Genomic DNA, 16,233 nt, shown 5'->3' with positions numbered 1-16,233 from the left:
GGGGGGGGGGGGGGGGGGGGTTGGGTTCATGGGTCGGGTCGGGTCAGGCTGGGTTGGGTTTTTGGTATTTTAGATCCAACCCAATTGTTCTAGTTGTATTTATTATATTTTGGAGGCTCCTTCATTTTGCGAGTGCCTTTTTCTTGAATGACCTTCAAGTAACTTCACCATGATTTATTATTTCTTAAATGAAAGGCATACTTTCATAGAGAAAATGATGAAAGTATTCATTATCATGATGAAATATTTTATTTTATTTTTTAATTTTCCTAAACAAACACAAAGATGTCCATGGCCATTCAATTATAAGTAAGAGCAAGCCCAATAAACCAGTCCTTTGGACTGATTGATGTACAATCTGACTTTTTCAGCATATGCTAATTAATGCTCTTTCCGATTATCTTTCTGAATCCAATGTTGTGTTTTTAATATTGTTCACCTTTTGGAAAATTTTATCATACTAATTCATCCTTCTCCCTCTCTCAATTTAACAGCGATTATATGGTTTTGCCATTTGCTTTGTTTCTGGCTTAACATGTACGTTGATGGTAAGTATCCCTGAAACTAATATTCATTTACTCATACTATCTCTTAAGTGCAATGTTGACTTGATAATAGAAAGTGATCTTTTCGTTTGTAATGCAACTGAAAGTGTGTGTCCAAGATGATGTCATCTAGCTTTTGCTGATTTGTTATAGTCTTCTAATTTGTTTTATCATTTCAGTAGAAATAAATGGAGGTTGCTTTTGTGTAGCTAAGTAAGAGGTCATGTATTTATATCACAACTCGCTGATCCATGTTTCCTGACATCCTTAAGGTTTTGATGAAGAGTGGTATTTGTTGGTTATGAGTAAGTGTGAGCCAAAGAGTGCTACAAATGATTCCTCAATTTGCTTAATTAAAAAGGAAGTAATATTACAAAGAATTTTTTGACAGAACTTCATTTCGAGGTTAAGGGAAACATTTATGGATTTCATCCACTCTTGGAGAACTCTTCAAAGTCATGGCTGCTTCTTTCATACATAACATCCAAGCTATAGTAATCACTTGATTTGACTACAAGATTTTTGCTTTCTTTCGACCTGTGGCTGAAAGGAATAGGAGAAATTGTTGAACTTTGACGGGGTTACCCCAATTTAAGCTGAACTTCATGAGAACAACATTCTATATTCTGTTTGAACCTGCTCTCTGCGTTTTAATGGGGAAGAAACCATTTATCACTTATTCACTTTCTGCTACATTGCCCTTTTGTGCTCAAGGGTTGGTCCTTTATTTTAGAAGAGTTTGGGCTCTTTATTTGCCTCCCCTAATAGGTTGATGATTGGCTGCTCGAGGCCTTGGTGGAGACTCATTTTGGGAAAAAGCAAAGGTTCTATGGAGCTGTGCCATTAAAGCCATTCTATGGTAGACTTGGAAGGACCAAAATCTTAGAATCTTTGAAGATTGGAGAAGTTTGAATATTCTTTTGTCCACAGTACACCACACTTGGATTCTTTGGTGGAGTTCAAGTCACAAAGATTTTTGGTGTGCCTTCGCCTCAATTATTAGAAATGGGAAGGCCTTTTTGTGTTAGCTCTTTTGCAGTGGGAAGGGGTTCTCTCTACCGTTTGTCCTTAAGTTGTCATCCTTTTTTGTCGATATGAATATACATATTCTGTCTCGTGTATATATATATATATCTATATATATCTATATATATCTATATATATCTATATATATATATATCTATATATATCTATATATCTATATATATCTATATATATATAATCTGTTTGAAGAATTGCAGTGGATAAAGATACTCCATGTTCTTGTACTGTTGGACAATAGTTTTGTCTGAATGACCTTCTACTGTTGGAAAAAATCTACGATTATTTAGCAATCCAATGCAGATATATCATTTCATCTGCATGTATATTTTTCTGCAAAGAAGGTTCTAAACTCAGTCCACATTTATAAATTCCTTGTATTGATATGCTCACACAATACAACTAAGTTAATGTAAAACATCCATCTCACTTCTATATTGATTTGCAAATATCCAAAACAACTTGCGAATACACATATTTATGGGCTGGACAGCAGCCTTTAAGGAGCAATAACAAGCCAAATGTTCAAATCCTAAGATCTTATCTTCAACCATGGTAAAACAACATTTAACCAAGCCTAAAGAGCTTTGAGATCCAATAAACCTCACAAGAACTACACTTGAGACTTCCTACATCAATTCTTTCCCTCCCAAAAACACTTGCACTCAAGTTTATTAAAGAAAACTTTGAAATCTTGCTTCAAGAAACTTCTTCCAATAATTAAAGGCTGTCTCCTGACATTTTCAAAAAATTGTTACAATGGCACTTCTTTTGATGATTAGAAAAAACTCCTGCAGAATTTTTTTTCTCGAGTTCATCAAAACACTAACAAATCCTTAAAGTAGCACAAAGGACCTATAAATGGTATGTTCCAAATTCTTCTGTCTTCATCGCATCTAGCTCACTATCGTCAATTGAAGAAGAGTTTAGGGCTTGGTTTGGTTCTCCAGCGAAGAATGAATCGTGAAATAGAATGTTAATAGGTCTAAATGGGTAAATTTCATCTGAATGGTGAGAAATTGATTTGGCTTTCTCCTCCTCCTCAATTTCTTGTTCTGTTTGTATATTTTCTTGAAAGATTAAAGAACTATGCCCACTATGGTCTTGCTCTTCAACTTCAAAGAACAATTGAGCCAAATAAAATGGAGAATCATCAACCATTCATTTTTTCGTCAAGTTCATCTTCTTCATCAAGATGATTTTCAAATTTTAGAAAATTCTCCTCATTGCTGAAAAAACCAGAATCTTTATCCTCAATCCTTGAAAAGTTTCCTCTTCTTTGCTGGAACAATTTGAATCTAGAACCAAGAAACCTTCATTTCTGCATTATTTGAGTTTATCATGATATAAAAGGTTCCTAAATTTTTTTGTAAGGTTGGCTTTCTGTTGGACCATTTTTTCATTTTTATCTGCATGTCTTTGGTGTATATCTCCTTGCTAGAAATCTTCTTTGCTTGAACATTCATAATCTTGATTGAATATTGAAAACTGTAGTTCTAGAGGCCTTCTAACTGTATTTTCTTGATAATGGTTGTATAAAATTTGATGATAATTGAAGGGAAGAAAACATTTCATCATCAAATGAGGCATTTTTGGCCAGTTCTTGATGGGTTGTTTGCCATAATATCTCCAATTTTTTTGAAGTTGGTTCCACCAAACCAAAGCTCCATTTTGAAGCTTGAAAGCCACCAATTTGACCTTCTTTTATTTGGGTGTGTTGGCATATTCAAAGAAATTCTCCATGCTTTTTACCCAATCTAAAAACTTCTCAATGTCCATCCTCTCAATAAAACTTGGTAGGTCAATGTTTATATGAAATTCTTATTTTTCTTGACCGATTGAACCATATTGATGTCTTCTTGGGAATCTTTCCTAATGTTCTTGGTTTTCTTGGAACTGTTCTTGCATTATCCGTCATTCTTGCATCTTTGAGAACTTGTTGATTTTTGTGAGATGAATCATTTGGCAAGATACTTGCCCTATTGCATGCTGCACGTCAAACATTCCTTTCTTGATTTCCTCTAATGAGCCTCCGATCCACTGCAAGTGTTGCTCAAAATCTTGGTGAGTACTCAAACAAGCTTCCATCTCCATTGAATTGTGATCCAAATTTGAAAAAATCCTGGCCCTTGGATTGTGGCGCTCTTATACCAATGGATCTAAAACATCCAAGACATTTCCATATCGATTTGCATTTAGCTAAAACTTGTGAATACACATATTTATTGGCTGGACAGCAGCCTTTACAAAGCAATAACCGGCCAAATGGTCAAACCCTAAGATCTAAACATTAGCCACGGTAAAACAACATTTAACCTAGCCTGAAGAAATTAAAAAAACCCGCCAAGAAACAGATACAATGACTCAAGAAACACACTCTAGATTTCCTACATCATAAGGCCTTCTAGGAGTTTGTTTTATTTGAACATTTGATGTGTCTTCCATTATATCAATGAGGAGTTTGTTTCTTTTTAGGAAAAGAAAAAAAAAAAAAAAATGCTCACACAAATGTAGGGGCTAGGAAATCTATTCCTCGTCTAAGTTTCAGGTCAAGGAAAAGCATCTTTAAGTTTGATATATTCAACACTTACTTCCTTGAGTTCCAAAGTTCGATATATTCAACACTAATTTGCATCTTGTTTATTTACATGCAACAGTCAATGCTTGTTTTCTTCAATCCAATCAAATTTGGAATAGCTTTCACATTGGGCAACATGCTATCGCTTGGAAGGTTTGTGTTTATATGTTCTACATTCTAATTAATGTTTATTGAGAGTTTTTTTTTGTCTTTTGTGAGCTTTACTTGGCTTATGGCAGGTATCATATCTTCCATTTTCGTAACTAGTTTTTTCTCTTGATTGAAAGTTATTTCATATCTTAAAAAATGCTGTTCAATATTGCTGTGTTGAATCCTATTCGTCTGGTTAATATGCTTTGATGGTCTGGTTAGATTTCACAGTCCTTGTTGTTTTGTAATTGGTTGGGTGGGTGGCGTTGCTAATAGGTTTTTACCGTTGGTTCATGTAATTGATGAGTATGGCATTCTCAGGAACGTTGGTGGAACTTTTATGCTTGAACTTTATATGCTTATTAGTGGTAAGGGAAAGGGTTTACTCCCTTGATCTATCCAACAACTTTACAGTCACACCCCTCATAGAAGATTTGGTGGATGCCTCTATTCCTAATAACCCCCATTATGGAATAATGGTAGAGAAGAAGTAGAGCTGGGATTAAGGTCCCAGATTTAGAAAGTACTAACATTCCTTTATACTTTAACATTCCTTGTTGGAGTGAGAATTTGGACACGACATCTAGATCTTCTCCCAGTTTTTGGATGATTTGTTGCCAGTGTGGATCATTGTGTACTTCATCTCAAATCATTGATACATCCAACAAGGTGAGGGTAGGTGAGTGGGCAATGTGTGCAACTACTGGTAATTGAGATAAAGCATCAACTGCTTTGTTTCTAAACCCAACTTGTACTTAATTGTAAAACCATAACCCAATAGCTGAGGCTTAATCCTTCTCTTCTCCAATAGAACTTCATCGCATGCTGGTCTATTCAGACAATGAACTTCCTAGCTAGCAAATAAGAACGCCAACTTTGAATGGCAAAGGCAATAGCATTAGCTCTCTTTCATAGACAATAGCCATTAGCAGACAAAATGTGTATATAAAAAATTGGTCATCTGTTCTATGATAGGAATTCTCCTAACCCTGTTCTAGAAGCGTCCGTCTCCATAATGAACACTTGATTAAAGTCGGGCAAAGCAAGATCTGACGATGTAATCATGGCTTTCTTCAGATTCTTGAATGCTTCAATTGCTTGATCATTCCATTTGTAAGCCTTTCTTTCAACAATTGGGACGAAGCAACTATCTTTCCATAATTTGCCACAAAATGTCTATAATACCCCCATTAATCTTAGAAAGCCTCATAAAATAGTTTAAAACAAAAAGGTTGAGGACGATGGGTGAGGCTTTTCTATGACACCTATTTTAGAGTCCGCTCCTGACCTCGACTAGCTCCTTGTTTACCTGGAAAATATGGAAAATATGGAAAATAAGGAATGAGTACAAAGACTCAATAAGTAGCCTACTTTAGGCTCTTAATTGTGTCCTTGATATGCTAGGGTACCGCACTCTTTCTTTTCTTGTTTTGGTTCTTGTTGTAAGTGTTTAGGCCCTTTGGTTCCGTTCTTGGCTTGTGAGTTCTTATCATGATCTATCCTGAGGATCTTGGTCCTTGGATTCTGAGGTCTCAAACTTGGTTTTGATCTAAGAGCTTTAGTACTGAGGTTTTAGGTTCTTGTCTTTCAAACTTGGATCTTGATTCATGTTCTAGTCCTTGATCATTGTCTTGTTCTTGGTTACTTTCTAGGTTCTTGTTTTGTTCTTGGTTCGTTCTGCAAGACACTTCCCATAGGATTTATGGTACGAGTCATGAACCTAAAAACCTGTGTCCAAGACTTCATACATTCCAAGCGACACAGTCTGAACCTATGTCCAAGGCTTCATGCATTCCAAGCGGCATAGTCTGAATACCTACGCTCAAGGCTTCATACGTTCCAAGCAGCATAGTCTGAGTCATGAACATGCTGTACCGTTGGAGGTCTCGGGAGGTTCTTGATTCGTGGCTAAGGTAATTTACTCTCTTCTTGTTCCATCGTGGCCCTAGATTACTCCCCATAAAAGACCATAAAAGTCACGTGATCGGTGCAAAACATGAACATAACATCCTGCAATCGTAAATAGGGTACTCATAACATGGCGCAGGGCATCTCATCTCGGTGAGGGAACATGAGGCTGAACTTGACATCATGTTGAGAAAACATGGTGCAAGGTATCCTTATCTAGAAGAGGAAAACATGGGCCTCTAAAAGCATTGCGTGGTGGGAGGTCATGGGTTACATTGGACAGATTAGAGTATTACCTAGCATTCTTGAGTTTCTGTATCTGAGGACCTTGGTCCCTTATCCTTGAGTGGTATCTAACATTCTTCTTACCTTGGTTTGTAGAGCTTGTATGGTATTGTTCTTGGTTCTCAATCTTGTAAGTCTATGGTTCATAATTCCTTGGGGCGTAAGTTGTAACATGCATTCATAAACATATGAAACTATCATAGTAGCAAGCATGAGTTATTCTAAAGAGTCATAAAGTCATAATAAATTATTTAGAGAGTTCTAGAAGAGTCTTGTAACTTGGATAAGGATTACTTGAGGTGTTTCTTTTATGTGTTTCTTGGGTCCTAACTTGGTTTAGGTTCCAAACTTGTTTTAATCAACTTGAAATCTTGAACATACCTTCATTTCCTTAAGTACATGTTATTTGGAGCATGTCTAAACCTTAAATTATAAGGAGTCCTAGGGGTAATTTGGTCATTTTACTCATAATTCTTGGTTTAGTTACTTAATGTATTCCAATGACTTTTGAAATTCACAACATTATCGAACATCATAAAATAAGGTCTAATACAAAATTTTATAGCATTTGAAGATCATCTAGATCAGGAGCCGTAGGTAGATTATCTTAGGGGTATTATGGTCATTTTATACTTGGTTTAGCTTACTCATCTGTATCCAATGACCACCAAATTTCATTATAATCTTAATATTCCATAGTTTGTTCAGAATTAAAATTTCATAGGCAGCGGAGTTCATTTAGTGTGTTATTTTAATGTTACTTAAATCTGGAGCAATTTGATTGGTTCAAGGCCTTAACTCTTGATTCTTTGTGATTTTCTTTCATATATTCTTAATTCATTTTTTGTTTAAACTTTATACGGAAATCCAAGCGATTCCTACAAGTATTTTTTAAGAAAAGTCCAGATGACTACTTACCTCGTCGTTGATGTTTGGGACCTTCGTTCTCGAGCTTCCGGTATTCGAATTACTCTAATGTTTCTCTATTAGATTTATATTTGAGTCTAGTTTTAGGAACCATAAAGAAATTTATGAGAACCAGTCTAGAAGAGGTCCAAATTGATCCAATTGTCTTTGGGATTCATTTTCTTCTTTGGTTGCTGGAAAATTACAATTTTTCCTCATCATAGTTTTGCCTTCGAATGGACTCGATTTTTTCACACAATGTTTAGAAGTTTCAAATAAGAGGTAGAGACCAATTTCATACCCTTTCTTGGTTTGTAGCTCGAGTTATAACCTTCCAAAGTTCGCCAAAAAACATTCTTCTCGCCGGAATAAATCTAAAAAAACTTTTTGTTGGGCAGCCGATTCTAGAGCTTTTCAAGGCCCAATTCCTTCATGAAACTTGTTAGAATCCCATATGAAATGTGTAGAAGTTTAGAAGAAATGCAAGGAAAAAAAACTCATAATATGAAAGATTCAAACTCTAAGTTTTAGGAATCCTCATTATATGATTCTTGTCTTAAAACATTGCCCAAAACTTTTTATTTATAGATGAAGCTTGCACTGCAATTGATTGTTCCAAAATCGTGGGAAATTTTCTCTTTTTATTTTAAACGTTTTTAGAATTCGTTGGAAATATTTACTTCGATGAGGGTGCTGCCAACATTGGTTTTGGATTTCAACCGTTGGATATTCAAATTTCAGTTCAATCTAACGGTTGGATGGGAAGATACAAATGATTTTATAATAATGGAGGGTTTTAATAAGTAATTCTAAGGAGTTAACCTTTAGAGAAGGATTCGAAAGGAAATGTTAACCGAAAATGTCATTTCTTTTTCAATTTCGTACTTTCCGATTTTTTAATTCCTTATCTAAAAGAAGATTCAAGATGCTCAATGAAAATGACCACCAAAGATGAATAATTTTCAGAAAAGTTTTGGAATTTTTCAAAAAATTAATAATAAAATAATAAAAAGTCTCAAATTACAAAAGTACCCCTAAAGTTCCACTTAATTACGAAATTGCCATTGAGAAAAATCTGCAAGCATATTGGATTCCAGAACCGTCCATTATTACGATATCATTTGTATATTCACATTCAACTAAATCAAAGCTGAAATTTGAATAGGTTCAAGAAGACTCGATATTCTTTTGATCCAACGGTTCAAATCTAAAACCAATGTCGGCAACGCCTTTATCAGAGTATATTTTCAACACGAATTTAAAAAACGTTTAAAATAAAAAAGAGAAAATTCACCACAATTTTGAAACAATCAATGACAGTGCAAGCTTCATCTATAAATAAGAAGTTATGGGCAACGTTTTAAGAAAAGAATCGAGTGAGCTTTCATATTATGGGTTTTTCTTCCAGATTTCTTCTAAATTTGAGGGGTATGGTTAATTATTTTCCTCTACCAACTCCTACCCATTCCATATGAGATTTGCAAAAAGTTTTGTGAAAGATTTGGGCCATGAAAAGCTCTAGAATTAACTATCCAACAAAAGTTTCTAGATTTATTCCGATAAGAAACATGTTTTCTGGCAAACTTTGAAAGGTTATAACTCGAGTTACAGATCACAAAGTTTCTAGATTTATTCCGATAAGAAACATGTTTTCTGGCAAACTTTGAAAGGTTATAATTCGAGTTACAGATCACAAAGCAGTATGAAATTGGTCTCTACCTCTTCTTTGAACTTCATCTAAACATTGTGTGAAGAATCAAGGCCTAGAGAGGGTTGTAAAGGGCAAAACCAAAGGTATATGATAAGAAAAATTGTGATTTTTGAGCGACCAGGGAAGAAAATGTTGCCCAAAGTAAAAGGTCAACCTTTGACCAATTAAAGTCAAAAGTAGCCCTATTTTGACCTTTCTACACTTTGATCAATTTGGACCCCTTCCAGACCGGTTCTCATGAATTTCTTTATGGTTCCTGAAATTAAACTCAAAGATGAATCTAATAAAGAAAATTTGGAATAATTCGGATATCCGAAGTTCGAGAACGAAGGTCTCGAAGTAGCCACCTTGGACTTTTCTTAAGAAATATTTGTATGAATCGCTTTGATTTCTGTATGAACCTTAAACCAAGTATGAATTAAGGATATATGAAAGAAAAACAAAAGAACCGAGATTAAAGTCTCTGAACCGATCAAATTGCTCGAAATTTAAGTAACGTTAAAATAACCCACTAGATGAACTCCACTGTCTATGAAATTTTAATTCTTAGCATATTACGGGATTTTAAGATTATATATGCAATTTGATGGTAATTGGATAAGGATAAGTAGCTAAACTAAGTAACGGATAAATGACCATAATGTATGTCTCTAAGGTAATCTACCTACGGTTCATGACCTCCCAATGCAATGAAACTTTGTAGTAGATTTTATTTTATTTTGATGATGCTGTGAAGTTTGAAAGCTATTGGATAAGGTTAAGTAGCCAAACCAAGAATTAAGGAGGTAAAATGACCAAATTACCTCTTGGACTAGACTTGCTACTGCCTATTTCTAAGGTCTATTTCTAAGGACATGAAGGTATGTTCAAGATTTCAATTTGATGATGCTGTGAAGTTTGAAAGCTATTGGATAAGGTTAAGTAACCAAACCAAGAATTAGGGGTATAAAATGACCAAAATACCCCTTAGACTCCGTATGATATTTTAAGGCTTAGACACACTCCAAATGACTTGCTACTCCTTATAAGTGAAGGTATGTTCAAGATTTCAAGTTGATTAGTGCAAGTTCGAAATCTAGACTAAGTTAGAACCTAAGAAACATCTCGCTTATCCAAGATTCAAGACTCTTCTAGAACTCTCTAAGGAATTCATTATGACTTTACAACATTTTAGAATAACTCGTGCTTGTTACTATGAACTCATATGTTTATTTACGATGAGTTCATATGTTTATGAATGCATGTTACAATTTATGTCTTAAGGAATTATGAACCTTAACAAACTTACAACATTGAGAACCAAGAACAATACTACACAACTTGCTACCAAAGTAAGAAGAATGCTAGGTACCACCCAAGGATAAGGGATAAGTTCTCAAACACATAAACTCAAGAATGCTAGGTAATACTCTAATCATGTTTAATGTGACCCATGACCTACCATGCAGTGCTTTCAGAGCCCATGTTTTCTTAGCAGGATATCATGATTGGCCTCATATTTCCCTCACCTAGATGAGATGCCCTGCACCATGTTATGGGTACCTTATTCACGATTGCAGGATGTCGTGTTCATGTTTTGCATCAATCACGTGACCTTTTTGCTCTTTCATGGGGAGTAATCTAAGGCCATGTTAGGAACAAGAAGAGAGTAAATTACTTTAGCCACGAATCAAGAACCTCCTAAGACCTCCAACGAGACAACATGTTCATGACTCAGACTACGCTGCTTGGAACGTATGAAGCTTTGAGCGTAGGTATTCGGATTATGCCGCTTGGAACGCATGAAGCCTTGGGCATAGGTATTCAAGCTACATTGCAGGGCAAGCCCTGGATGTAGAATCACACTACATCGCTTGGAGAGTAAGAAGTCTAGGATGCAGGTTTTCAGACCGTATCGCTGGGCGCCCTAGATACGGGTTTAGACCATGTTCCTTGGAACACATGAGGCCTTGTACACAAGTTGTCAGGTTCATGACTAGTACCGTAAATCTGAGGGAGTGTCTTGGAGAACAGAATAAGAACTTAGTAAGTGACCAAGAACAAGACAATGATCAAGGACTAGAACATGGATCAAGATCTAGGTTCTAAGAACAAGAACTTAGAATCTTAATAGTAAGGCCCTTAGTCCAAAACCAAGGTTTCAAAATCCCAGGCCCTAAAGATCACGATGAGAACCCACAAGTCAAGAACAAATCTAAAGGGCCTAAGTACTTACAACAAGAACCAGAACAAGAAAAAAAAGAGTGTGGTACCCTAGCATATCAAGGACATGATTAGGAGACTACAACTAGACCTTGATCGTTGTCTTGTTCTTGGTTACTTTCTAGGTTCTTGTTTTGTTCTTGGTTCGTTCTCCAAGACAACTCTCCCTAGGATGTATGGTACTAGTCACGAACCTGACAACCTGTGTCCAACGCTTCATACGTTCCAAGCGACATAGTCTAAACCTATGTCCACGGCTTCATGCGTTCCAAGTGATGTAGTCTTAATCATGATCATGCTGTACCGTGGTACATCTAGGAGGTTCTAGATTCATGGCTAAAGTAATTTACTCTTTTCTTGTTCTATCGTGACCCTAGATTACTCCCCATGAAAGACCATAAAGGTCACGTGATCGGTGTAAAACATGAAGATAACATCCCCTGTAATCGTAAATAGGATACCCATAACATTGGTGTAGGACATCTCATCTAGGTGAGGGAACATGAAGCCAAACTTGACATCCTGCTAGGAAAACATGGGCCTCTGGAAGCATCTCGTAGTAGAAGGCCATGGGTCACATTGGACATGATTGGATCTATGATAAGATCATTTATTTACAACGGAATGGTATACAAAGTCAGCAGAGAGTATTACCTAGCATTCTTGAGTTTCTGTGTCTGAGGACGTTGGTCCCTTATCCTTGAGTGGTTCATGATTCCTTGAGGCGTAAGTTGTAACATGCATTCATAAACATATAAACCAATAATAGTAACAAGCCTGAGTTATTCTAAAGAATCATAAAGTCATAATGAATTCCTTAGAGAATTCTAGAAGAGTCTCGTATCTTGGATAAGGGTTACTTGCGGTGTTTCTTTATGTGTTTCTTATGTCCTAACTTGGTTTAGGTTCCAACTTTGCTCTAATCAACTTGAAATGTTGAACATACCTTCATGTACTTAGGAATAGGCCTTATAAGAAGTAGCAAGACATTTAGAGCGTGTCTAAACCTTAAGTTATCATAAGGAGTCTTAGGGACATTTTGGTCATTTTAACCTTAATTCTTGGTTTAGCTACTTTCAAACTTTTAATAACTTTCGAACTTCACAACATCATCAAACATCATAAAATATGGTCATGTTAGACTGTTACTTGGTTTAGCTACTTGTCCGTATCCAATGACACGAAGTTTCATATATAATCTTTAACATCCCATAATAAGCTCAGAATTAAAATTTCATAGGCAACGAAGTTTATCTAGTAGGTTATTTTAGCGTTACTTATATTCCGAGCAATTTGATCGGTTCAAGGCCTTAACTCTCAATTCTGTGTTTTTCTTTCCTATATCCTTAATTCATACTTGGTTTAAGGTTCATACAGAAATCCAAGCGATTTCTAAAAGTATTTCTTAAGAAAAATCTAAGATAACTACTTACCTCGTTGTCAACGTTTAGGATTTCCGTTCTCGAGCTTCCGGTATCTAAATTATTCCAAATTTTCTTTATTAGATTCATCTTTGAGTCTAATTTCAAGAACTATAAAGTAATTAATGAAAACCGGTTTGGAAGGGGTCCAAATTGGTCAAGTTGATTTTAGGTTTCATTTTCTTCTTTGGTCGTTGGAAAATCATGACTTATCATATACCTTTGGTCTTGTCCTTGTACAGGTCTATATAGACTTCGAATGGACTCGATTTTTTCACACAATGTTTAGATGAAGTTTCAAAGAAGAGGTAGAGACCAATTTCATACCGTTTTGTGGTCTGTAGCTTGAGTTATAACCTTCCAAAGTTTGCTGGAAAACTTGATTCTTGCCGGAATAAATCTAGAAACTTTTTGTCGGGCAGCCGATTCTAGAGCTTTTCAAGGCCCAATTTCTCACGAAACTCGTTAGAAATCCTATATGGAGGAGGGAAAATGATTAATCATAGCTTTTGAATTTAGAAGAAATTTGAGGAAGAAAAACCCATATAAAAGCTTCAAACTCGAGTTTTAGGAATACTCTCCACTTCTTATTTATAGATGAAGCTTGCACTGCCATTGATGGTTCCAGAATCATGGTAAATTTTCTCTTTTTATTTTAAACGTTTCTGAAATTCGTGTCAGAAATATCTACTCCGATGAGGGTGCTACCAACATTGGTTTTAGATTTGAACCGTTGGATCTAAAGAATGTCGAGTATTCTTGAACCTGTTCAAATTTCAGTTCAATCCAACGGTTGGATGTGAAGATACGGATGCTATCATAATAAAGGACAGTTCTGGAATCCAAATCTGCTTGTTTTCAAGGGCAGTTTCGTAATTAAGTGGAACTTTAGGGACATTTTGGTTATTTGACATTTTTTCCGAATATTATATTAAAATTTTTCTAACACTTCTTCATTTGCTGGTCATTTTTTCAGAAGTATCTTAAAATTCCTTCTATATAAGGAATTAAAAATTCGGAAAGTTCCTTCAAAATAAAAAAAAATGACCTTTTTGTCCTTTGGGCTTACTTTTTCCTTCCCGATCCAAATCCTTAAATTTACTTGAAGTGACTTGCTTATACTTAAATCCTTAATTTCTTTTCCTAGGATTTTTTGGGTCTTACACGGACGACTTATTCTTATTGGAGTTAATTACCTTTGGAGTATTACATTTCCCGCACGTAACCAACCAACTTGTAGAGGGGATTTCCCATTCCTACCCCTTGTAAAATAGTCTTTTGTGACTGAGGCCTCACAGGATGATGATTCTGAGGCTTATGTCTTGGCTCCAAAATTGTAGAAAAAGAGCTATCACTTGTAGACATCGATATGTTATGATTGTGTCTCTGGATGCACTCATACTACTCATGTGTCTGAGTTTGGGTAGACTATTTGCTACCCCATAAGGGACATGAGCTTGTCCATGTGATATCCCACATTGGTTGGGGAGGAGAACGAAACACTCTTTGATAAGGGTGTGGAAACCTTTCCTTACCAGACGCATTTTAAAGTCTTGAGGGGAAACTCGAAAGGGAGAACCCAAAGAGGACAATATCTATTAGCGGTGAGCTTGGGTCGTTACAGTCTATCTGGGATAGAGTTAATAGTAGGATCACTCTTGGGATATTAAGGGTTTATTAAGTCATCAATAGAGGAGTTTGTCCCAAAAGTGGTCAGCAATACAAAAGGTTGAAGGGGTATGTGCCTTATGGCAGGTAGATTTTTGGATTAGTTTCGAGGAGAGTCCAAGCGCTCTCGAAATGCGCTCGAGAACATGTTATTTTTTTTTCTTATATGAATATCAGTTCCTGTTCATTTCTATTTCAACATAGTTTGATTGCTTTTGTGGCAGCACAGCATTTCTCGTAGGCCCTAAAAGGCAAGTGACAATGATGCTTGATCCTGTTCGGATTTATGCGACAGCCATATACCTTGCTAGCATGATCTTCGCCCTTTTTTGTGCTCTCTACGTAAGTTGTGCTGTGGTTCCCTCAAAATCTTAAACAGAATCCTTGTCTCCTTAATTTCTCATCCTACTTTCATATACTTACAATGCAGGTCCACAACAAGCTGTTGACACTTCTTGCACTCGTTTTAGAATTCGGCGCCCTAATTTGGTGAGTCGGAGTTATTTCTTTTATTCTCTTACTCTTTTATCCGACTCATTTTAACATCTATTAAATTCTCGTAAAAAATCTGGAGCAGATGTCATTAGTATCGTTTAGAGCAAGAATCTTGAGTTATGTGTAACAATTCCCTTACCGTCTCGTTATTGCATAGATAGTCGTCTTGCCTCTTCTAGGGTGTTTTATTTGACTGCAGCTGATTTTCAGCTTATTTTGTCCTCCTTATTTACTTGGGATTTTTTCGGGTATGGTTTCTATATCACGCAATATCTTGAAAGACTCAAAAACCTCTTTGATCCTCATTTTCCTGCTTGAGACCATTTTTTATTAGCCCAGTCATGAACCACCCTGGTTGGAGCCATGGTCTACCCTTAGTTCATGAGCATAACTTTTTTCTATATTACGCAATATCTTGAAAGACTCAAAAACCTCTTTGATTCTTGTTTCCCTGCTTGAGACCGTTTTAAATTAGCCCAGTCATGAACCACCCTGGTTGGAGCCATGGTCTACCCTCAGAAAGCAGATCGCTAAGGTGACCCCTATCTGTTTTAATGAGAATGCACGTAACTTCGAAGGAAATAGTTATGCTAAAATGAAGCCTTCACTACTAGGAATCATTTCTAACTCATTACAAGAACCTCTTCACTAGGGGCTGGGTTCTTGTTCTTGATGATTGATTGTTAATTTCAAATGAAATGCATTGAGCTAATTTCTTATGATGGGATAGTATGGTGTAAAAATGCATTTACGGTCATTTTCCTCTTTTCATTTGTATAGGTATAGCTTAAGCTACATCCCTTTTGCAAGGACGATGGTTTCAAGGGTTATGGTAGCTTGTTTGGATACTGAGTTTTAGCAGTAGACTCCGAGATCAACGTGTCGATCATCCTGGGTTCTTTTGGTGCAACATTGACGCTCGACATTGCTTCATGCATGACACGGGGCATTGTCGAACTTCATTGTATTATGTGTTTTTTAGGCCTTGTTTATGTCTCACTCAGACTAATTTCTTTATGTGAGTGTTCAATATGTGTGCTTTAAACAAGTATTATAAGCCTTGGTGATAGTATTCTCACTTGTTTTCTAGAGGAGATTGAGCTGAGGTTGGCTGCCTAACATATGGAGTGAGTTGATAAAATAACATTGAACATTGGTGGAATACTCTGTTACTTTTATTTTTCCTTGACGTAGTAATAATGTTTGCTTTGGTCCGTTACGTATCACCGTCACTCTCACGGTTTTATAACGTATACAAACATTAAAAAAAATTAATTTAATTTCCAATATTCAAATTAATATTTTGTGGGGAATGAACGTTTT

General features: G+C 36.0%; 1 protein-coding gene across 2 annotated transcripts in view; it reads left to right on the top strand.

Moving 5' to 3' along the window:
- Positions 1–16,086, top strand: part of LOC111438354 (vesicle transport protein SFT2B) — a 17,996-nt gene extending 1,910 nt beyond the window's left edge. Inside the window, exons 2-6 of one of the 2 annotated variants that reach the window (XM_023076258.1) lie at positions 495–548; positions 4,244–4,317; positions 14,640–14,757; positions 14,846–14,904; positions 15,691–16,086. In XM_023076258.1, the coding sequence (XP_022932026.1) occupies positions 495–548; positions 4,244–4,317; positions 14,640–14,757; positions 14,846–14,904; positions 15,691–15,769 (384 nt within the window). In that variant the 3' untranslated portion in view covers positions 15,770–16,086. The remainder of the gene's footprint in view (positions 1–494; positions 549–4,243; positions 4,318–14,639; positions 14,758–14,845; positions 14,905–15,690) is intronic. The other variant, XM_023076259.1, reaches the window with a different exon arrangement.
- Positions 16,087–16,233: the final 147 nt, after the last annotated feature.

Source organism: Cucurbita moschata, unplaced genomic scaffold (assembly GCF_002738365.1).
Source record: "Cucurbita moschata cultivar Rifu unplaced genomic scaffold, Cmos_1.0 Cmo_Scf00073, whole genome shotgun sequence".
Lineage (NCBI taxonomy): Eukaryota > Viridiplantae > Streptophyta > Magnoliopsida > Cucurbitales > Cucurbitaceae > Cucurbita > Cucurbita moschata.
The sequence above is the reverse complement of the archived record's forward strand: the minus strand, read 5'-3'. Positions and strand labels throughout refer to the sequence as shown.